The sequence below is a fragment of the Plectropomus leopardus genome, chromosome 19 (genome assembly GCF_008729295.1).
Source record: "Plectropomus leopardus isolate mb chromosome 19, YSFRI_Pleo_2.0, whole genome shotgun sequence".
In the NCBI taxonomy this organism is placed as follows: Eukaryota; Metazoa; Chordata; class Actinopteri; order Perciformes; family Serranidae; genus Plectropomus; species Plectropomus leopardus.
Window position 1 is genome coordinate 8,127,273 of NC_056481.1, and position 23,752 is coordinate 8,151,024.

At 40.3% G+C, this 23,752-nt stretch overlaps 1 protein-coding gene across 1 annotated transcript in view; it reads right to left on the reverse strand.

The window, feature by feature from the left end:
• Positions 1 to 23,752, reverse strand: part of LOC121959037 (calcium/calmodulin-dependent protein kinase type II subunit gamma-like) — a 52,683-nt gene that overhangs the window by 24,139 nt on the left and 4,792 nt on the right. The window contains exons 3-12 of the mRNA XM_042508217.1: positions 22,326 to 22,420; positions 11,148 to 11,207; positions 6,228 to 6,282; positions 6,015 to 6,080; positions 3,831 to 3,903; positions 2,528 to 2,630; positions 1,966 to 2,049; positions 1,668 to 1,762; positions 1,134 to 1,256; positions 894 to 977 (exon numbers count right to left, since the gene is read on the reverse strand). Of these exons, the coding sequence (XP_042364151.1) occupies positions 894 to 977; positions 1,134 to 1,256; positions 1,668 to 1,762; positions 1,966 to 2,049; positions 2,528 to 2,630; positions 3,831 to 3,903; positions 6,015 to 6,080; positions 6,228 to 6,282; positions 11,148 to 11,207; positions 22,326 to 22,420 (838 nt within the window). The remainder of the gene's footprint in view (positions 1 to 893; positions 978 to 1,133; positions 1,257 to 1,667; positions 1,763 to 1,965; positions 2,050 to 2,527; positions 2,631 to 3,830; positions 3,904 to 6,014; positions 6,081 to 6,227; positions 6,283 to 11,147; positions 11,208 to 22,325; positions 22,421 to 23,752) is intronic.

Consider the following 23,752-nt stretch of genomic DNA (forward strand, 5'->3'; position numbering starts at 1 on the left):
ATAGAAAAGTTATAGTACAGAATTGTCTCGGGGAGAGCATCACTGAAGCCTGTTAAAGTTGGATGAAGTTTACAGTTTTGCTGAAAATGTTACATTAAACTGAATATGGTATGTTGCATCTTGCTGCTAAAGTTGTGTGTTTTAAATATCTGGTTGCTCAGCTGCTCAGCTGTGTGTCTGATATGTCCGTTTAGTTTTTATCTTTGGAATTTGATACGGTTTGCTTTTATTGTACTGATAGTTGTTTTTAGAAGATTTATTACAACCTTTTTTAATGCACTGATAGGAGCTGGTGACAAGCCGTATTTCTTTGATTCTGTGTATGCAAATACTCAGAGAAATGAAAATAAAACGAATCTTTAATGTTTAACATGTAACCTAATCTGAAGTAGTTTTCTTATTTGATACAGTGAATTTTTTCATTGTGGAAGAGGTTCTACTCCACTGGTAGATATAAACGGCTCATTCAAATGTAATGAAAACACAACAGTTCTGTTTTTTGTGAGTGTGCAGCAATAAAAACATAGTGATGAATATTATATTGCATTTATGCCAATAGATGGCCCTAAATGCTACACACTGGACCTTTAAATCCAGGGCTAACAGATCGAAAGAACTGATCAGCCATTAAATGCAAGCTTTGAGGGGATTCCTGATGACATCTGGAAGTCATCCATCTTTGCAAATAAAACCTGGGACCCTTGTGCTGTGAGGCCAAAGTGCTAACCACCACACCACATGACACCTTCGCTGAAACATACGTCTACACAACGTGGGCTTTAGTTCCAGGAATGCCATGAATTTCACACTCTACAAAGGAGTGCCACTGCCTCAAAACCATATAGCACATCCGTTGCTGAAAACAGAAAGGTGACAAAGTTTGAAATGAGTACCTTGAGTTTTCGGCGAGCGTTGAACTTGCGGAGACACTCGACAGTTTCCTGTCTGTGCATCATGGATGCCACTGTGGAACGGTGCTGCAGGAGGACAAAAACAAAGAATTACACTCATGACTAATGTAGACGTCGACTTTTTTTTAATGCTATGATGGGTGTTTTATGTCTGGATTTACTTGTGCACACTTATTTGCACCATTGCAATAACTCTTTCAGGTGGCTTTGGTGAATACTTACGCAGACCCAAGGGTGTTTGAGGGCCTGCTCGGCAGTGATTCGCTTAGCTGGGTTAATGGTCAACATCTGATTGATCAGGTTCTTTGCCTCTGGAGTCACTGTGTCCCACTCTGGGGACGGGAACTGGGGAAAAATGGAAAAAGTAAGTGCGACAGTGTGAAAGGAAGGACGGAAAGCAGTTTAGAAACATAAAATGTTTCCTGGAGGACTGGTCAGAAGTCTTTATGTTTCTAGCTAATCCAAAACACTTGGGCATCAGGTCTCAAGTTTATTGTCAAAATTTGGCTGATATGAGAATAAAATGGCTAAATTTCTTTTTGGATTAACAGAACACATGCTTCTATTCTAGTTCTTTCAACCATTTTTTATGAAGCGTAAATTCTCTTCAAACAGGCTGCCTGAGACTTTCCCAGTCTCTAGATAATCAAGTCACATTGCAGTTTCCACAGAGACTGAAAAAGGAGGATACCCCCCTCTGATTCTCTGTCTCTCTCTCTCTCTCACACACACACACACACACACACACACTCTTACATCGTATGCCCCGGCTTTGATCTGCTGATAGAGTTTGTGTTGATCTTCATCCCAGAATGGAGGATATCCCACTAACAAGATATACAGAATAACACCTGACAGAATACAAAGAGGGAGAGAAACAAATTAAGAAAGAGATCACGTTACTTTACTTGAATTACTTTTCATATTTCATTCAGGGCTGGTTCATGTGACTAAAAACAAACATGTCCAGAGTTTGGTGTTTGTTTCCCACCACTGCAAAGTATCAAGCTGTTTGCAACATGTTTATTGTCCAAAAATGAAGCTCAACACTCACCACAAGCCCAAATGTCCACAGGCTTGCCGTAGGGGTCCTTCCTCAGGACTTCAGGGGACAGATATCCAGGAGTGCCCGCAAACCCTACAAAACCAAAGGGCACAATTATTAAACTGATTTCTTTTATTAAAACTCTGATGACAGCTATTCTTGTGCAGCTATGTGAATGGTTCAGATGATAGTTGACCTGTTGGTCTCCGATGCAAGACCAGATTATGACGGTGTAGAGTCACAAGCAAATGCCCGTTAATCATCTCGGCCTCACTGGAGAGTGAGCCAAATGCTTGGCTCGGGCCGTTGGCCAAGACACAATGGCCTAAGCATGAACTGGACGGTGTCTGTGAGCCTCTTAAGCAGTGCTCGCACAAATATTCTTTGGTGCACAAGTGGGCAAGCGGATGTGTAGATATACACACCTACTGTATGAAAGAGGGCCTGTTCAGCAGTGACTCGTGTGCTTAAACATATAAACTATCGAGTGCTAACACCCAGATAGAATAACAGATCGGGTTAACGGTCTGGTGCATTTGATATGTGTGTGTCACTGTTTATATTTTCTTACCAAACCAAGCCTGCTGGTCTCCTTGCACTTCGATAGCAAGGCCAAAGTCTGCCAGCTTCACTGCAGCTCCCTTCATCTTACTGGCCAACAACAGGTTCTCAGGCTGAGAGAGAGAGAGACAGAGACACACACACACACACACACACACACGGTGAAGCAGAATGTACGACAAGAGATCAAGACAGTGAGAGACGGATAGTGACAGGCGCTCTTCAGTGAAGCTCTTTCTCAGAAATATTTACATGTGTTCGACACAGTTTGTGTGGGGGTGGGGTAAAGGTGTGAGAAAGCGATGGAGAGACGGAGGATGTAGAGAAAGAGAGAGAGGGAGAGATGAGGATGAGTGGTTGTGAATCTCCACAACGCCTTATATGGGCACCGGTTCGTAGCCATGGAAACCACTCGGGAGTCATTTAGGCAGCGCTGCAGACTGCATGCTAAATGGAAAGTGTACTCAGCGAGAGGCAGCGTGTGTGGCGGCGTTCTAAATGGCCGTTGTTTGGGCAGTAGGACATAAATGGCCGCAGTAAAAGCCCACTCAGGATAAAAGGGCAACAAATCAGACAGGCAGCGCTCGAGGTAACAGCGTTATTCTCCGATGCACACACATGCATGCAAACGCCGCCCACACGTGTCTAAGACGAGGTTGTTTTTTTCCACACCTTGCTGTGCTTGAAAAGGTAATATTCAACAAATATTATTATCCTACCAGAATTATCATCATCACTTTAAACTGGGTTAAGGAGGAGATGCTGTCTTCCTCTACTCTTTGCATCTGGGCCTATCAGCAATTTGGGACGACTCAAGCCCCTCCTCGCCGCAGCTCCACGGGTGGGCGTGATGTCACAGGTTGTCCTGGCAACTCCCGAGGTTCATCTATGCCTTCACCTCCTCCTCGCTCATAATAGACCCCCTTCACAACAGAATAAAGTGTGTGCTTGTGTGGAGTCCTTGTCTTTTCCTTGCCACAGGTGAGAGACAAACCCCACCATGTGATATCGTGACTCACCATCTCTGTGTGCTCGACATGAACACACATGCAACGCCTGTACACACACACATACACACAGAGGTCTGGTCACGGACAGACAGGCTGACAGATCTGAGAACAGATAGAGGGTAAAAACAGTGGCTGGGAGACGGACGAAGGGGGAAAAAATGGATAGAAGCAGAAATGCAGAGATACAGAGAGAGAGAGAGAGAGAGAGAGAGATGGAGCAACCGAGAGCCATCTGTGTGTTGCCATGGCCACGAGCAGAGGTGTGTGAGTGTGTGGTTGTCATGGCAACGGGCAGCCACTCACCTTGAGGTCTCTGTGCACAATATCATGCTGGTGGATATGATTGACACTCTCCAAGATCTGACTAATGCAATGACTACAGAGAGAAAGAGAGAGAGAAAAGGGGGACAAACAGAGAGAGAGAGAGAGAGTGTCAGTCCCTGCCCTTCATTACAAAAACACAACATGACATATACTCCAACTGTTTATGGGTTGTAGAACTGATGCATTTCATTGGGAAGAAAAATCTGACGACATTCTTGTTCTTTATTCATATAATAACATCAAACTAGAGCTGTTATATGTTTAAAGGGCTGTTAAAGGGTTGCATTGACAAATGCTGCCTGTAATGTGATGACAGACTGAAATATGAACTTCAGACAACTTGTTTATATATTAGGGATGTCATGAGAAACGATTCTTTCGGAACCAAATCAATGCCAAAAATCTAATAATAAGACAGAAATCGATTTTCTCCAGTGTCGTAGCTACAGCAGATGCAATTCTGCCAGACGTGGCGGAGCAGCATTCAGCCTACAAGTGTTCCAGTCTGCAGTTAAATGCCAAAAGAAGAAGAAGAAGAAGAAGAAGAAGAAGAAGAAGAAGAAGAAGGTCTGCACGGAAGAAAACCAACACCTGAAAGATGGAGACAAGTGCAGCTGTAATGACAGCTCCATCTCGACACGTCATCGAAATTAGCAACCTTTAGCTTTTCTAATCATTCCAGGGTTTCCCACGCATCCTTCAAGACCGCAAAGCCACGTCACCCGTGTAGCTACATAAATACTGATGATTACCTATTATCACAGCAACAAAAGCAGATAGGTTGATGATGACTGGACACACTTATTTGCTCTGATCACTTGCAAACAACTGAGAGACAAATCTAAAATGCTACAGTTTGAATGTAGCTTTACTTGATCTCAAAAAAGTTGCGATTTTGATATTAATTAATTTGTTCACATCATTTTCCCAAGTAAAAAATGCCTTGTCACAGCTTCTTAAATGTGAGTATTTTATGTGACTGGACACTGAATATTTTTGACTTTACAGTGAGCTTTTGGCGATTGTTATGGGCTTTTGTTTTGCAATTGTCAAACAATTTATAGACTCGAGAGCAAATTATTATATTGAAAATAACCATTTTGACATGCCAAAAAGCATGTGAAAAAATCACTGTTATGTTCTATGCCACTGAAGGTAAACTTAAGTTGCATAAAAATTTACAATACAATCACTAATATTTTTCAAAGACATAATTCAGGTACTGTGGTTAAAACAATCAATACTAAGAAGCACGTGTGGGAGGCCTTACGCCACACAGTCAATAAATTTCCATCCCAGTAGCAATTTTAATAATGGGGGCGTCAATTCAGCTGCTACTAATACCATTTTTTCTCTATTCTGGCTGGTGAGCATGTTTTCACACCAGCCTGGTGAGTGTGTTGGCTCGTGGTGGGTCTTGTAAAAAGCGCTCGACCACCTTATTACCATCCTACACACTGTGGTGTCAGGCTCTGCGATGCCACTATTTGAGGCTCATGTTCATGTCACGTCTCTGGAAAGGTTAATGGGTCAAAGGTCGGGCTCAGCTAGAGAGGCTTAATCCACATGGGTTTGTGTGTGTGTGTATGCCTTCGGTTTGCGGCCCCCTCTCCCATGTGTGCATGAACAGACAAAGACCCCCTAATCCAATTGTACAACACACTTTGTAAGCTGCACATAGCCACAGGAAAAAGAAGGAGAGGGAGGAAGTAGCGAAGAAAGAGATGAGCTTAAATGTCACAGTGTCAACAGAAAATAGTCTAAAATACACAATAAAATTCCACTGAAGCCAAGGTGACGTCTTTAAAATGCTCGATAAACAACCCAAAGTCCAAGTATAATTGATTTACAATAAAATAACACAAAATAAACAACATATATTTACATTTAAGAAGCTAGAAACTGTGATTTTTGGACCTCTTTTGTATGTTAAATGACTGTGATTGTGTCAATACTACTACAACACAAAAGGAGGATGGAGATCTGCACTTGTTGACGGGGGGATGCTTTCTGCTGACAAGAATATAAGCAAACCAATTAAATCCACCGCTGTGTCTTCCCACTCACATGAAAGTAAGTATTCATATATTTAATGGGATTACATTATTTGTGGCAGAGTGCACATGTGTAAATGTTCTGGGCTGCTCCATACGAAGCGCTTACCTGGCATCGGCCTCGCTGTAGTACTCCCTGGCTACAATGTCTTCAAAAAGCTCTCCTCCTGTCACCCTGGGAGGGGGAGGGAAGGAAATGAAGAAAAGAAGGAAAGAAACAGAGAGAGAGAGAGAGAGAGAGAAGTCTGTTGGCATACACAAACAAACCGCAGACACACGCATGAATAAAATGTCACTGTGTGTGTGTTCAGAATATACTCACAGGTCAAAGACTAGGTAATGAAAGCCTTCCTCTGAAATGCTGTCATGGAGTCTCACTGCAAGAGAGAGCAGGTGGTGAGACAGAGGTGTAAAGACAGACAAAAATACAGAATGGCTGCATTGTCTGACAGTTGAACCTCTGCATTAACGGAGACAACGAGAAAACATTAAAAATTTGAAAGAGCGAAATGTACGAAGGCAGCACTCGAGGAATGAATGTCAACTATGTGACCGCAGTGACAGAAGATCCAGTCGTTTGGCAATTAACTGCTATTAAATTAAACCCCACATAGTCTATGATTAGGATAGTAAATAGTGTCGGATATCTGGAACATAATGACAATCAGTTGTTAAAGTCACATGCTTTGAAATTAATGGATGTGGTGTAATTCAAGAACGCACAAATAATATACAAAGTGGGGCTGGTTGATAGAACGTTATATAATCAAATTATAAAATTATATGATTAAACCACCCATACACCAGTAGCAGAGGGCGGTAATGCACCTTAAACGCCAGATACCACCAGCCATTAACCAGAAGAAGAAGAAAGAGAAGCATTACCAATAGAAGAAGAAGAAGAAGGCAAGACCAGCCATCTTTCAGTGGCAACTAACGCGCACAGCAACGTTATAAAGTTACAACATTCAACACACACGTAAAGTTATTCTTTAGTATTGTTGTTCTGACCATGAATAATATTGCACCGTATCTGAATTCGCCGCACTATGTTAGCTATAAAGTCGACTCATCAAAAGCTAATGACGAGTTTGCAAATTTATGTGACTAACTGATTACTTCATACAATAATATGACAAAAAGTAACCGAAGGTAACATGAATCAAACTAATACACGTCTGCGTCTGTAAACATAATTTCTTCCTCAGTCAAGTCAGATCGACTTTTAGCGCTGCTTTAAAGTCTGTCTTTTGTTTCAGAAAATACTGCCAAGTTAAAATTTTTGTTTTGTCAATTTAATCTGTTTATATTGTCACTAAAACACGTAAAAAAATGTAAACAGTCTGTACAAAGAGTTTGACATGCTCTTGACCAGAAATAAGATTTATTTGTTTATTTGTTGTTATTATTTTTTAAAATTGTTTTCAAATCATCTAAGACGTGTGAACGTTCTGCTGTTTGGACAGTGTTTGCCATATTCCCACATGCCATATTTTCTGTGTTTTACTTTTTATTTTTAATGGTTAATTCAGTTTTATTAAAATATGGATATATACTGATAGTTTAAAACTAATTCTTATGTTACACGCACCTCATGTTGCAAATGTATTAAGGTCTGGGATGCCCACACTGTAGCCAACCACTGAGCAACGATTATTGTAGCTTGTGATCTGGCACGACATGAGTGATATTTCATAAGAAAAGGTGTTTCAAACCTTTTTAAAGTGTTGTGTCTAAGACTTGATGTTTTTTGAGCTGTAGTAACAGCTTGTCACTTCATGCACACCTTCGTCACAAGCTGCTTATTATAGCCCTTTCTTCCTTCATCGGTCCTCCTGGCAATATTTCAAATGTATGCGCAGACAGAAAAAGGGCAGGAAAACATTTATTGGGATATTTTTTAGCTATTACCTTCCCCAAGGAGGGTATGTTTTTGGTTTGTCCTCCTGTTGGTAGGATTACTGAAAACCTACTGGCCCATTTTTTATGAAACTTGGTGTAAGGGTGTAACATGGGCACAGAGAGAACCCATTAAATTTTGGAGTGGATCCTAATTACAGGGCGAATATAAAAATTACTACAGGAAATTCGGCCTTGGCAGAGGTCTTCACACCACAAGTGCCCCTCTAGTTCATATAATTTTGGGGGGCATATTTGCCTTATTTTGATAGCAAGAGAAGGTGGGCAGTGACACAGAGATAGAGCACAGGTGAGGAAAAGTAAATAAAATTTCAAAAAAATGCTGCAGTGTTTTAATGTTTAAGTCTCCCTGAAAAGCAGCATTGTCAAAAATATCGACATTCTTATGATATTTGAAAAAGTTCACACATGTTAATGTTTACTACAGTCATTCTGCTGTTCTCCACTACCAACAAAGAAAAGACAAGTCTTCGCTGTCACGTAATTGCTTTGATATTTTCATCTTTTCATAAATATTTTAAGTATGATGCAGAAATTATTGGACTTTTGTTCCAGGGACAAATGACTCTGCAGTACTCGTGCGTATTGAGCTTCTACTGCTTTCAGATGTCTGATATATTCAAACCTTTGAACCCTGAGCAAACTGGTGCAATTTTTTTCCGAAATATGGGGAAAAAGGCCATGAGCAACTTGGCAAGAAATAATCCACAAATTACAGTAAATTACTGTATTTAGAAAATTATTTTTAAAAAGCAATGGGTAAATGTCTAGGGAAAAAAGAAAAAAGCTAGGGAAAACTATATTAATAATTATCAGTTACATATTTCAAATTAGGTAACAGAATTATTATAATATTTAAGCAATTCTTCCTGATTTCTTTTCTTTTTTCTGGTAATTTTCTCTTACTTTTTACTAATTTGTTGCTGATTTTGGGTCATTTCTGTTTTCTCTCCTTTTTCTCATTTTTTAAAAGAAATCAAGCCAATTTGCTTCGATATAAAACGGTTAAAGCACACTGCATGGCGGTGATTTTATGCCAGTTTTTCTGGCTCTGGTAAAAAAGGAAGACTTCCCCATTCTTTCAATGTACAAAGCTCTGATTGGCTACAGGGAAAATAAAACAAAACAAAACAAAACCTATGTGAATCACGTATAAAGCAAACTGCAGATAAAGGCAGTGATTCTGAGGTTTGGCACCAGGCGAGGAAATGTTCTGTTTAGAGAAGAAAGAAAATTAAATAAAATATAAGTGCTTGTTACCAGTAATGCTTTCTGATTACTGATGGCGATAAGTGAGCACTTGGTTGAAAATAGAAAAAATAAAGTGGTGATTACAGTAATGAGCTCACATCACCACGATACTGCGGTTATGCGGTAACCATCGCAGCCCTGCTGTCAATATAACAGAACAGCAGCAGAATGGCAAAGCAGGATCCAGGCGTAAGAGGATGGCTCTGAGATGCAGCTTAGGTTTAGTGTCGAGGAGCCACAGTTATCGTTATGTAAAATGAATATCAGTTGTATAATAAGATGAAGTAGGATGGCCCTGCAGCAAGAAACAAGAGCGACTGCTCTTTCCTCCTCCTCCCATCTTCTCGCTCTCCCTCCATCTGTCTCCTACTCCTCCTGTTTTCGTCTCTCCATCTGTCTCTTTTTTTGTGCCCTCTTTTGTCCAAAGTTTGAATGCAGACGATGCCAAAATATGTCAAAAAGAGGAGAAAGGACGAGAGAGAGAGAGAAGAATCTATACAGAGAGAGGAAGAGAACAGGAGAAGTAGGCGAGGGGCGATTGTGTGCCTGGGGGGGGCCGACAGAAAACTAGGACATGAGGAAAAGAGAAATAAGAGGGAGTGCGGTGAGAAAGGTGTCATTGATTTTGTCATATTCCTCCTTTCTGCCCTTTAACTCCCATCTCCTCCAGACATCTCAATTAGAGCAGCACAATGCATTGCATTTTCTAATCGTCACTGCAATACAAACGTCCAAAATTAACACACTGTTACTGAGCTGTGATATCAGAACGGTCCACAGTAATAAAACCACAAAGTAAAGACAGCAGAGGACATTTTTCACAAACATGTCCGGCACAGAAAACGTCTCATCTCAGCAGGCAGAGCAGAGATCTGTCCTCAGAAAGAGGACGATAGCCCTTTAGTCCCCTGTCGTTCTGACTCACTTTACTTATCTTGTGGTAATACTTGTGATGTCATTTGTCTTTTTGTCTCTGTTCTCACAACAATTGCACAACTGATTTGAACAAGACTGACAAAATTACAACTGTGGCTAGCAGTCCTGCACTGTTAGCATCGTGGGTAACACTTTCTATGAAGACCACATCTATAATGCATTTTGAAGGCATTCATAGTTAATTACAATATAAATGCATCAATATGCACCTCTTTTACTTCACTCTTAACACATACAATGATAACTCGTGATGCTGCATGGGCTGTTACATCTCACTATGAGCCCTTACTACAGTTGATTGTTGATGTGTGTATAGGTGATAATAGGTATTTATAAAGCATTACAAGCCCCATCAGTCAACCTCTAGTTTATAACTAGCCAAAAGCATCCATAAGACACTTGCCACTTATAAATCATTATAAGTCGCACCCAAAATGTTTCTGACTGTTGATATAGGGCATCACTCAGCATTATGTGTGTTTATGAATGTAGTCATAAAGCATTATGAACGCATTACAATTTTACGATGAATGCAGTCATACTGCATTATAGATGTGGTCTTCATAGACAGTGTTCCCGCATCTTGAGATCAATGCAAAGCAATAAATCAAACTGATGCCAGACATCACTTCTGCTGTACAACAGAGACATCTTTATGGTTTCTAAACTGACAACAGATACCCAATATCAGTATAGCATTATCCTAAAACGTTAAAACTTCAAAACTATATGGTGCCCCAGGAATGAGTCCTTAAACCTGGAAATAAGTCATCATTTCAGCATTCCTGGTTGCCTCGTCTCTAAGTCAATGGGTTTTTTGAAAGAGTTTTTGGTTAGCTGCCTGAAATAAGGTCTGTGGTTAACACAAGCTGGGGAGACTTTTGTTTATTGTTTTATGCAGAAAATACATCAGTAAATACCCTGCTCATGAATTTCAAAGCTTCTATGTGTATGAATTTTTTATGTATAAAAAGGTGGTTGTCTAACAGTGATTAAATGAGACTAAAGAACGTCATCAATGTCAACTATACAATCTCATGGTTTATATTTACATGACCAGATATGGCCACTGAAACATTCTTATCCTGTGAGCATGAGCAACAACACACATTAGGTCACATGCACCGAAACTCACCAATGTTAGGGTGCTTCAGCAGGCGGCAGATACGAGCTTCCCTTTCAAGCTTCTGATGGTCTGAGGAGAGAAGAGTTAAAAACTAGTTAAATGACAAAGCAGCCAAGTTTTTGTGCATTATTACCAAGTCAAACAATGGTGTTCAGTTTAAACAGCACAATTCAAGTAAATTCCAATGAAGTTTCAGCTTTTAACTTGTGGTGCTTTGTGGTGACAAAGTAAAGGCGAATGAGTACGACAACTAAATGTTCATCACTGCTATGCGCAAATTTATGAATTTTTCTTTCCTTTTTTTACATTTTTTGCCACTTTTTTTAATCGTGACAGAAGAGATGCAGACAGCAAAAATGAAAGAGGCTGGGGTGTGACATAAACCAAAACTCCCTACCTGAATTGAAACAGGGACATTGTGGTTATATGATATGGGTCTTTACCACTGGGTCACCAAATGCCACATACGCACCAAGTGAGAAGCACTCATGTAGTAACTTTTGCTTTTAATTGAGGCTATTAGAAACGTTCCCTACGATGTATTTTAGCTGGAGAAGTTCTGCCTGTGACCTATGATCCTAAGTATGGCATAAGTCCAGATGATTTCTTTCTGTCCAAAATAAAGACTTCAAAGTATCTGTACCATAGTATTAAGTCTGTGGTCTACACCTCTTGAAAAGTTGCTTGCTAATACTTGCTAAATGGTGTTAAACTTAAACTGCGTGCAGTTTCCTTTGTAATGATGATTAACTGGAGCATCGGTCAACATGCAGCTATTTCAAAAGGTATGAGGTTATTTGTGTCACAGAAAGAGATTTGTTTTCTGTTTGCAAAGGCAAATATTTAGGTCGTGCCACTAACCTACAAGTAACAGTTGTTCAAATCGAGTGGCTGCATTTGCCTCTCAAAAGTTACAGTCCTCAGGTGCATTCAAGCAAAGCTCCACTGACCATAGTGTTTTTTTTTGTTTTTGTAATTTAAGGTTATTATACAGTTCGTGGAAATTAATGAGGTTGTGTGAAGCAATGGCTGCACAAGTTTGCACCTGCAAGCGCCTATGTATGTATGCGTGTGTGTGTGTGTGTGTGTGTGTGTGTGTGTGTGTGTGTGTGTGCGTGCGTGCAGAGAGGTTATTGTGAAGCCTAGTTATGGAAGGAGTGTTTGCATTTCTGCTGGGAATGTACACCAGCAAGATTACACACCGTCTCTTTCTCTCTCTGACACACACACACACACACACACACACACACACACACACACACACACACACACACACACACACACACACACACACACACACACACACACACACCTTCTGTCTAAATCCAACATCCTTGTTTGAGGATTTTACTGAATCCTGTAGCCGTATGTGTCTACATGTTTGTTTGAGATGTCGACGTGTCAGCCGCATGGCTCTTATCAAACCTACTCCCTCCAGTCATTTTAGGAGCCGCGCAGCTGAGGTCAAAGGTGACTTAGGTAGTAAAGATGAGTCTCAGAGTGTAAATGCGTGTGCACTATGGCTATGGTGAAGCCAACTCAACCCCACAGCTCCAGAGCGATTACACCACTCGCTAAGATTTGCATTCATTTCCCCGGTGCAGCAACAGCTTCAGATAAAATTCACATGCTGCTGCTGAGCAATCAACTATCGACGTTCCCAACTGTTCTTCTACAACTGCAATACAGTATGTACAGACATAATATAGGACCACATTATAATAAAAAGCAGCGTCACTTTCTGCTGCAACTCTGCATCCTCCTTCACCTGACTTTCTCTAATGCCTACCACACACTAAAAGACTTTGAAAAGAGTTTTGAAAGACTAAAGTCTGACACCCTCTCACATCTTAAGACACGTTTTTAGTCACACTTTCGCAGACTGGAAATCCTGCTCCTTCCTATGCCTTTTGGAATATATCTTATGCCAAACTCCCTTTAAGAAATATGACTATCAATTCCTCACGTGTCTGCAAAAACACATAACTATAGAAACAGATATATGTCCACAGTATTCTTGTAAATTAGGCATCAGTATGATCCATAAAAATAATAGGGTTTCCAACACATTCATTTATTTGTGCCGGCCTGCCACGTTTAACACATCTGCTGCCACAAAAAGATTTTCTATTTTTAAAGCTTAACTGGTCATCATGAGCACTTTTGAAATATATAAACCGTTTAGTTATGCATTGTACCACACTCTCAGAGTACAGAGCTTACTCTGGGCACAGACTGAGCAGCAGAACATCAGGTGCATTAAAAGTGAAACTTAACCGTTCATTCTGCTGGGTCTAAAACTTTGCATATAGTCGCAGCACCTCCTCTCATCATTGTATTTGGTCTGATCAGAGGTTAATCAATTATCCACCCTGCGAGTAACAAACTGCTGCTGAGGAAAAAAGCAAAGCAAGAGCTCTGCCTGCGGTGCATTTACAGACGTGCAGAAAGCTCTGAATTTAGAAAGGGGCACAGAATAATACAAATGGACACACATGCATTTAAAAGAAAACAAAACATTGAGGTTTGCATTCTGTATTTGCATACAAACTTTCCATTTTGGAGTTTGTGGCCTCAACTTGCTCCCAGCCCCCATTGATTAGCTGCACTCTTTCAGTGGGAGGAGACCATGGGAATTAGAGGTGGACCATTTCAAAAATTATGATTTCTTACAAAAATAATTGCTGTTTGGTGGATCAGATACACCCCTACTCAAACACCAACTCTTGTTCACTATACAATTCCACTAGTTTCTTCACAGTACCCAGTTTGCTGCTTCCCGTGTGGTGCAACTGAGAAAGCCTGAACTTAAGCATTTGCATGAGCTAAGACTAAAAACCTTAGATAAAATTAAACATGTTTGAATTTATCAGAATGTCAAGGCTCAAAAAAGATTGACTTGAGACAGTTCAAACTGAGTTTTATGATCACCTTACACTACAAATCACAGGAGTGTAGCTGTAAATAGCCATTTGATGCTAACAGTTAGCCCAAGTCAGCCCAGTCACTGTACATGTGTGCTGCTAGGCAGACTCTCACAACCTTCCCTGGTGCAAAGCTCACACTCAGCAGCACCTTCAATTTCCTTGTTACCAGTCATCACAGCCTAAATTCAACAAAACATACGATACGATACGATACGATACAATATACTTTATTGTCCCCATGGGGAAATTTGTTTTGGACTCGTATGCTGCGCACAACATGCCTCCACAGCAGCAGCACGAGTCCGGGTCGCCAGCAGAGCAGCGCCACCAACATCTATGTCTATGTCTAATAATGCTGGTGGCTCGCTGGGTTGTTTTAAGAGGATAAAGAGAGGCGTTGTGTCGATGTACCCGTTGCAGTAATCCTGGGGGACAGTAAAAAACAAAGTGTTGTAACGCTCTCACTCTCTAGTGATTAAAGCAAATAAAAACCCAAGCTATTAACTTAAATTTTAGGGTATACACACCACTCCATTCATATAATGGGTATCCAATTAAGTACTCCATTGTTATCAGTACCGCTTTAAATGTACTGGCATTGGTACTGGTATCTTAATTTTTTTCAGTGATACGCAGCCCTTCAGGAATGCACATCAAATGGAAGTTAAAACTCATGATTTTATTCCAATACTGGAAATTTGACTGCAACAGTGAAATTGCGTGAAAAGTCATTTGGTGTCAGGCCGACTTAACTTGTTGCTAACTTGGACTGAATTTAAAGCTGCAGTTTTGTAGCTCTCTAACATGTTGCTACATCCGCACATCTACCTTCCACTAACCTCCCTGCAGGTATAGATTTCCCTCATCTGAGAGAAAGCGAGTGAATAAGGGAGAGACCTGAACCTCCTTCTAATTACACCAGTGACGCAGGACGGAGAGACAGACAGAGAGAAGGAGGGAGGATTACATGGAACGTCCATTTGCTAGAAGAGGATCACAGCTCCCCTGTGTGTGTGTGTGTGTGTGTGTGTGTGTGTGTGTGTGTGTGTGTGTAGCCGTCTACCCTGGTGCAGTGTCACTGCAGCACTCACTAATTCATTCAATCTCCTTATTTGTTGGTGTGAGAGTGTGTGGTAGAAGAAGACAGGAAAGAGAGGGCTGGAGGGTAATTACTGGCACTTCCTGCTGCTCTCTAATTGGCCATCTGCTTTGCCATGGGGCGGGCCCACAGCCATCTTACATCAGCTGAGGAGGATGGAGAGGGCCCAACACACACGCACAAACACATGCACACACACACACACACACACACGCCCCTCTCTCTGCTACAATCTGATTGAAGGCTCGAGGATTCAGTTCAGTCTGTTTCAGGCAAGTTTACATCTTTAGTGTTAAGATTCGGAAATACCAACAAAATCAAACACCATTTTTTGACAGTGTGCCTCAATATTGACAATGTGACAGTATTTTTGGGGCGAGTACAGGTGTTTTAACAATTGTGCCTCTATATCATATTTTGTTCACCAGCACAGAATATATACTGATTGCAGTGTAATACTGCTTATCAATAGTTAGTGTGTTACATATAGTAAATAGCAGCCAGGATGCCCAAAATTTGGAGAGGAAGGCAGGATAACCAGCATGGAAGCTAAGAGATGTAGTGCTGTAAATGCAGGCAGCAGCAAAATGTATTTTAGCCACCCCATATAAGCGCAAGTGGCTACTAGTGCCCACCATTGTATTACACCTACAAAAGATGCCCAAATTAGCATGTACAAACAGGTGTTTTATTTCTATCACTGTCATATCGAAGCAGAAATTAGGCAGCAGTAGACCAGAAACTCTCATGTTCTGTGAGGTAAAATTACTGTTGTTGTCAAAGGAGACCAGTGGCTTTGTAAAGAAAATATGGCTTTAGTTCCCTGTTGAAAAGGGCTGTCTGATGGCAAGATAAAGGAAGAAAATATTCTAAATAAAGCATCCAAACACAAAAAATTAAACTGATATTGATTTTTTTTAGGTGGGTGAAATATGTTTTGGTGTCCCCGTCCACAGCAGTACATCAACCGACATCTACTGTATGTTATATACAGACTATAGATAAGCACCTAATGCATCCCGACTTCAAAAAAAATTTGAACTATCCCTTTAATATCTACTCAACTGTTGTGAGAAACCATTTGTAATCCCTTTGCCTACGACAGCCATTAAACAAACCTGTTTATGCTGTTTTGTAATGAGGTAGCTGCACTCACTCACTTGCTAGTGTAGCGTAGGACTGCCTTGTTACATATGATGATCTGGTTTCAAAATTTAAAATGATTTTTTAAAACACATTTTGGATTATAAACTTTTTTTATGAATGTTTTTTTCTATTGATTACAAAAAGTGTAATTTCTCAGTTCTCAATTCATTGTCTTGACTGAACACAAAGCAGCTATACAGTATATGAACTGTGTCAAGAGAAAAACTGCAAATATCTTTTCAGGAAATATCTAACCAAAGAATATGTAGACGGTACGAAGAATGTTTCCAAGCTAAAAACATGTTTTCAGGGGTGTCCAAAAAGCACAGCGGTTCAATACCCAGCCTTTTGGTAATGTTGCTGCTGTCCTTATTAGGTGATGAGTTGCTACTTTTTTTTAAATGAAAGTTAACCGCACAAGTGTGGTTATACAGATATTAACACAAAAGCTTCATAATGTTGTTTTTGCCAATATCTGATGCATTTTTTAAAATCTGTGTGACATAAATACTGAGTATCGGTGCAACTCTTATATTTACACGCAGAAAGATTTTAGGAAATGGTCATTTGTAATTTGGATACAGTGAAAAAGAGGAGCAGGTATTTTATACTTTAACACAATACTGTTCTGAAACTATAACTGAACTTTGAGACAAAGTCTAGACAATATTTAAGCTGTAACATTTCATAATAAACATTTAAGAAACAACTATATTAAATGCCAACAAAGAATTTTGTCATGCTTCCCATGTATCCAGCAGTAAGATACACTAAAATTGAGAAAGCATCTCTAAATAATAGTGGCATTTTATCTGCCTCTCACAATGCATATGCAACTACCATTACAGTTACCACTACTCACCAAAAACATCCCACCAGCTGACCCCTCAGGTTTTTATCACACTGTCGGTTAATAAGAGTGGAGGTTGTTTTACTTCATTGTTCATCATGACATCATGTTCATGTTGGGAAATTTTAGTCCGACACAGCTGCTGTGGCAGTGGCTGCTAGGAGGAGTTCATTTCAAGTTTTTCGCAAGAATTTTAGAAACATGTTGATTTAACCTTCACCCTAAATTTCTTCAACAGCTCAACCTTAAAGTGTATTCTAAAAATCCAATGGCAGATATAGGGAGCAATGACTGTAGGAGGTAGAGGTTGCAATATGTAAGTTTTTAGCATGGTACACATAACACATGTATCACCATAGAGTATTTTTTCTGTGAAAGAAATGGTTATAAAAAACAAGAACGTGCTTCGTCAAATTTGAGTATTTGTTCAAATACTGAAGTTCAGCTGCCAATATAATGTTCTAAGTGCCACTACGTTTAACAAAAAAACCCACACTACATAATGAGCAACATACCTTCTGCCCCTCCCACCAGAGCTCAAACAGCGCTCTGCGGTGAGACCCACTGCGAGGCACGCGACGCTAAGATGGCCCGTTGCAAGATCACCACAGCAATTAGTAATGTTACATTTACAGCCACAGTTACAAGACCCTGTTCATGTTCATAAAACGCAGGCTTTATGAACACGCTTAATAAAGGTGAGCCCTGTTACACTATTCGTTCATGGGCCGATTTCAGCCCGACCGTAATTCCTGCTTAGTACAAAAAAATTAAAATTAGACTTAGAAAAAAAATCAGATTGCTGTTGATATTTTCCTTTGAAATAACTGAGTGTCCCTTTGTATTATTGTGTCCCCTCTCTGAATTATGAGGTTTTTGCAATTCTGTGAACGCAGCACATGCGGAGCATATCGTCTGACAATAAAAAATATGTCTATTGAATGTGTCTAAATCATATTATGCTATATCGTTTATTCCGCTGACGTCGCCTGATAACACTTTGCGTCCAATGCACGGCACCAAAACAAGCAAACACAGAGGAGCTGGAAAGCGATACTGAACGTGGGGATAGTACACAAGACAATGACCCTAACCCCGCTCCTACCCAAAAAAAGGGACTCCTGTTGTCATTTGGACGTGGTTTGGACATGAAAAGTCAGACACAGCACAACAATAACTTGCAAATACTTTTAATATTTGAACTGGAAAGCTGTTAGTTTGCTTCCAGCTTACAGAAGATAAACCATCACATTTAAGTCTAACTTAATGAGTAGTTGCAGGGGTAGTGTGAGCAGGTGAGGCTCTGTGTTTTTCTATCTGCAGAGCTCCAATCATGAGTATTTAGTCATATTTTGTGAACACAGAGTACCAGTGCGACTTCTTTGCAATCTATGAAGCGGGGAGCTGTTAATTTGTTTCAAGCTCGCAGTGGATGACTCCTCATATTGCAGTCACATTTAACCTTTCTAATAACGTTAACATCCAACTGCTGACCGGAAACTTCAAGTCTACAAAAACATTGACACTTCCCGCCTGAGACAAGCCGAGTCCTTCAAAATAAAAGCACCATTGGTTCTGATTTATTTAATTATAACAATATTTAAATGACCTGTACCATAACAATGCTTTGTTTAACTTTATACTTTATTTAACATTATGACAATATTTTATTAAACAGTATTATAATAGTAGTTTATGCAACTTTATTATGGCCGTAGCTACTTTATTTGTAACTGTAGTTCATTTAATAATTTGGTATTTTATTAGTCTGCAGTAGTTTAGAGGAGATTTCAAATTATCGAGATTTATCTTGTGTTTTTGAAAGAAATCAAGCCAATTTGCTCAGGTTTCAAAGGTTTGAGGACCCTCTCTGGGCTGAGAATCAGGGTTTTTTTTGTGTGTTCATGTGCATACTGTGTACCAGGCTGCCCACTCGCATCCACCCCCAACTGCTTGTAGGCCGCACTATCCAACAGCCAACAACCTACATCCATCCCTCCCATCCCATCCTCCCTCACTTCCTTCCTCCTTTCATTTCCTTCCTTCCTTCCTTTCCCTCCCAGCCTCCCTTTTACCCCTCCCCCCCTCCTCAGATTACTGCAGTGTTTACCAGAGCTTTGAGAGACTTACCCACCAGGCCACGCGTGAGGTCACACTCGCCCCATCGGGCTAAAAAAAACCCACCCAAATCCTACCAGGCAAGCTGCCTGCTCACGCACTGGCTGCCTGAGTGTGTGGACGGTGTGTTTTGTGTGCGTGTAGGTGCAAGTTGCGTCAGCCGGGGCGGCCTAACACAAATTCTTCTCTTAGCACCAAAATCGCTCACTCTATCACGTCTCCTTTCACCTTGCCTCCCTGGCGTGGAGTGTCACCGATCGCCTTGCAAGCCCACATAGTTAAAAATCTCCTCCTTCTCCTCCTCCTCCTCCTCCTCTCCTGGCCAGCTTTCTTCACGTATACAGGCCTACATTGTGCTGCCTGCCTCTGCAAAGAGCCAGCAGTTTTCTGCTGAGCCCTGACTTTTCCTTGGTGGGACATTAATACCGGGAGCTGCCCTGTGTGGACACTTGATGGCGGGGATAGAACAATAACGGTATTACAACACACTCACAGATGCCTCACAATACAGACATGCTCTATTAGTGTAACTCCCTGCTCTCTCTGTCTTCACACACACAAATGCCATCAGACACAGACAACAACAGGGCAAACAGGGAGGCGCCTATGGAATCCGTGGGGTCTTAGTGGTTGATGAGATACATTTAGCATAAGTGGATTAGCCTCAATACAAACCAATCCCCCTTTGCAGAAAGACAAGAGAAAGGCAATGAGTGAGAGAGGCTAGCAGAGAAAGATAGACACGGAGGTAATGAGAGCACGCAGGAAAGGAGAACAAAGGAAGCCAGGTGTGTGTGTGAATGTCAGGGAGGGCCTAATTTGTCAGATACAAAAAGGAGAAAGCAATTAGGTATCTGAGGCTGAAGCGGGGGGGGGGGAGTTGCTCTGACACACTGACACAAGCTCACGTCATTGTTACGACATGGCACGGCATGCGCACATGGGTGTGGATCTATTGCAGGAGCAAATAAAATTCAAGGAGTGGAGCTGCGTGACCACGCCGACAATTAACAAGACATCAGACGAGAAACATCTGTCATGCCATGCCAGTTCTGATTGTTTTATTTCAGTCCAGGTGCCCTTTCCATGTAGAGCGTCTCAGAAATTTGGATCAATTCATCGTACAGCGGTTGTCTAATGACACCACAGAGGAGCGATTGAGAGTTATTCAATACGGTGTTTATAAAGAGGGTCATTAAACCATCAAGAGGTTGCAGATAAGAACTCCCCACAGACACAATGATTGAATAAAAGATTTCCGCTGCCATCGGAGTTATGGGACTCATGGTTTATGAGCATACTTTCCAATAAGGCTGGGCAATATGACAATACATATATACAGGGAGACGAAAGACGTGCACCAGTAGAGATTAGTTATTCCTTCAATATCTCTGGTAAGCCATAGCAGACAAAGTTGCAAATGAATGTACTGAACTACTTTAATGCTTTATTGAGTTTACAGGATTTCTGCCTCAATAGGATGAAGCACTTTGATTTGTCAAGAGTTTAGTTTACTGGATTAGCCACAGACATTTCCCCTTTATCTATAAAAGGTTCAGTGTGTAGGAATTAGGGACATCTATTGGCAGAAATGGAATATAATATTCATAACTATGCTTTCTTTAGTGCATAATCGCCTGAAAATAAGGATAGCTAATAAGCTGTTTATATCTACATTCAGAGTGCATCCTCCTCCATGGAGTCCACCATGTTGTTTTTACAGTAGCCCAGAACGGACAAACAAAACATTGGCTCTACATAGGACCACTTGCATTTTCAAGTCAGCCATAGTAGTTCTCCTAAACCATATGTGCATTGAGAGACCTGGATACAGCATTCAAGGCAGGGCCCAATCATTCTTCTCAGTGGCACACTGAGCCAAGAAAGCTCTTTTTCATCTGTATGAAATTATACCGATGATCTGCACTGCTTTCGCATCTTTGGGCCCATAGACAACTAGCGACAGCTATGCTACTTAAATGTAAAATGATAAATCTTGAGGCTTTTCTAAATTTTCCAGATGTTATCCGGCCAAATGGATTAAATCCTGACAGTGAAACAAGTCATTTCGCAGAGTTGTGATGCTCAAAAAAATGTATCTATTGATGCACAGATGTCTCTTCCCATTGTAAGTCGCAATGTCTTGTTGAAAAAACAGTTACTTTCTCCTCCATACATAATTCCTGCTATTGGTTAAGGTTGCAACTGTGCAAAAGTTCAGCGTAGCGAATGTTTTGTTCGTACCTTTGCTCACACTTGGTCTCATTTATGAAATGTCAGCAGAACAAATTTTTGTGTAAAGTGTTTGCAGAAGGAACTTTACGTGTATTCTGGCATTTATCAATATGTCAGTAGCTCCCATATTTCCAAAACTACTAACAAAATCTATACCTGCCTGTGACTGCTCGTAGAGCTTGTGTAAGTAAGCAACACACATAAACAATACTTGAAACATGCAAGTTAAACATGACAAATTATTAGAAAGATAAAACATTTAGCTACCTTAGTTGGCAATCAGCAGATTCAGTGGAAAAAAGATCGCAATTTAAAACTCAATAGCATATAACACATACATCACCTTTGGAGTTCTCAAGGGGCTGAAAAAATTACATCTCAAACCAACTCGTGTGAGTTAAGGCCCAAACCTGGCCCGTCACAGATCACTGGGACGCCCCCTGCCAAGGTGTTTTATTTGCGGATCAACTCACAGATTTACTAACATTTCATGAATGAGACCCATTGAATGGAAGGTGAATAATTGCCAACTTGAATTTTGCTCATGTGTGACCATACTCTCCTAAGAAAAGAACATTTGCTCTTGGCAAACAGTAGAGAAGTTTTCATTCTGCAGCGTCAGTGCTTAAAACCACTATATCCTTCATACTGGACCTTTAATTTCTCATCAGAATTTCCAGAAACTTTACTTTATGCCAATAATAACACCTGTCACAATGTAATAATGATATATATCATGTAGCTCTACTTTACCATATACACCACAAACATATCAGTATTAATATGAGTGTGTGTGCATGGTGTTACCGTACCTCTTGCAGACAGCTTCTTAGTGTTGATGATTTTTGCAGCATATTCCTGTCCCGATGACTTCTTTACACACCTACGCACCACTGAAAAAGCTCCCCTAAGAAAGAACATAAACAACCAAAAATCAGTTCCATTTCACATGCTCTCTCTCACACATACACAAATTGTGACATTTGAAACTGCATCCACTCGTGTGGCTGTGGTTTGTTTTTTGTGTGTATGACAACAACCTTGGTCTTTCTCACACACACACACACACACACACACACACACACACACAGAGTTTACAGTCATTACTATCACAGCCAACCTAAAAAGGTGGGCAACAATCAGGAAAACAAGCATCAATATAACCAGCATCTCGAGCATGAGTGCTGATATCAGCTTAGGTGTTGGATTATAAATGAATGGCCAAGTACTTTTGCTAATCTTTGATAGGCGCACAATACAATGCAACCCAGAGCCCCAAAGGAAATTCAATTTGCAACAGCCGCCACAAAGAATGGGATGCATCTCGCACAACAATGGGCAATATTTAATACATTCGCAGGGTAACAACGTTCAGTTATAAATCTGCTCAAGCAGAAAAGGAAGTGCATAACACACAATAAAACAACTCCTTCTCTGAGGAGTTTCATATTGACCTAGATGACTGCTCCATATTTTTCACCTGCTTGCTGTTATGGTGATAGTTCAACCAGTGTTCCTACACATTGACACTGACAAAATTTCAAAACTTTTCCATGGCTTTTCAAGGGCCCTAAGTATTTTTCTTTCTTGCCCCACTTGCCTGGCGTTTTTCTAACATAGACAATTTCAGCATCCCACATGACGTGTTCACGGACCATCGGATATTTGAAAATTCAACAGTAATTTATGTTCTTAGCATTTCTATTTATTATTGGCCATTTTAAAGAAAAATACCTTTCAAACATTTAAGGGGAAAAAACAAAACACACAAAAATCTGTTTTCTATAAAAATTGCCCAAAAATTTAAAGAAAAAAAATCCCCCAAATCCAAAATAAAATGTCCAAAATTTTTCAAAGAAACCGCTGGTAAAATAAATACAAAATACAGCCATTTGAAGTTAGAAATTATTTGACATGCCTAGTGGGCATACATGAAGGGATAGAAGGAATGCAAAGAGAAAATGAAGAAACTTTTTTAGTGATGAACAAATAAACAAAAACATAACAAAACCAATACGTTATCGCAAATGTCAACGCAAATTAGAGCTACATTACATCATCAGTTACAGAAAATAAATGCACTGTTGTGTTACATTTTTTTTTCTAAAACTTTCAATGATTTTTTACTTGTTCTATGACCTTTCCAGGCCTTGAAAGCGTGAATATGAAATTCCATGCTTTTCCAGGTTTTCCATTACCGTGGAAACCCTGTTCGGTTTTGAGCATCACAAGTAATTAT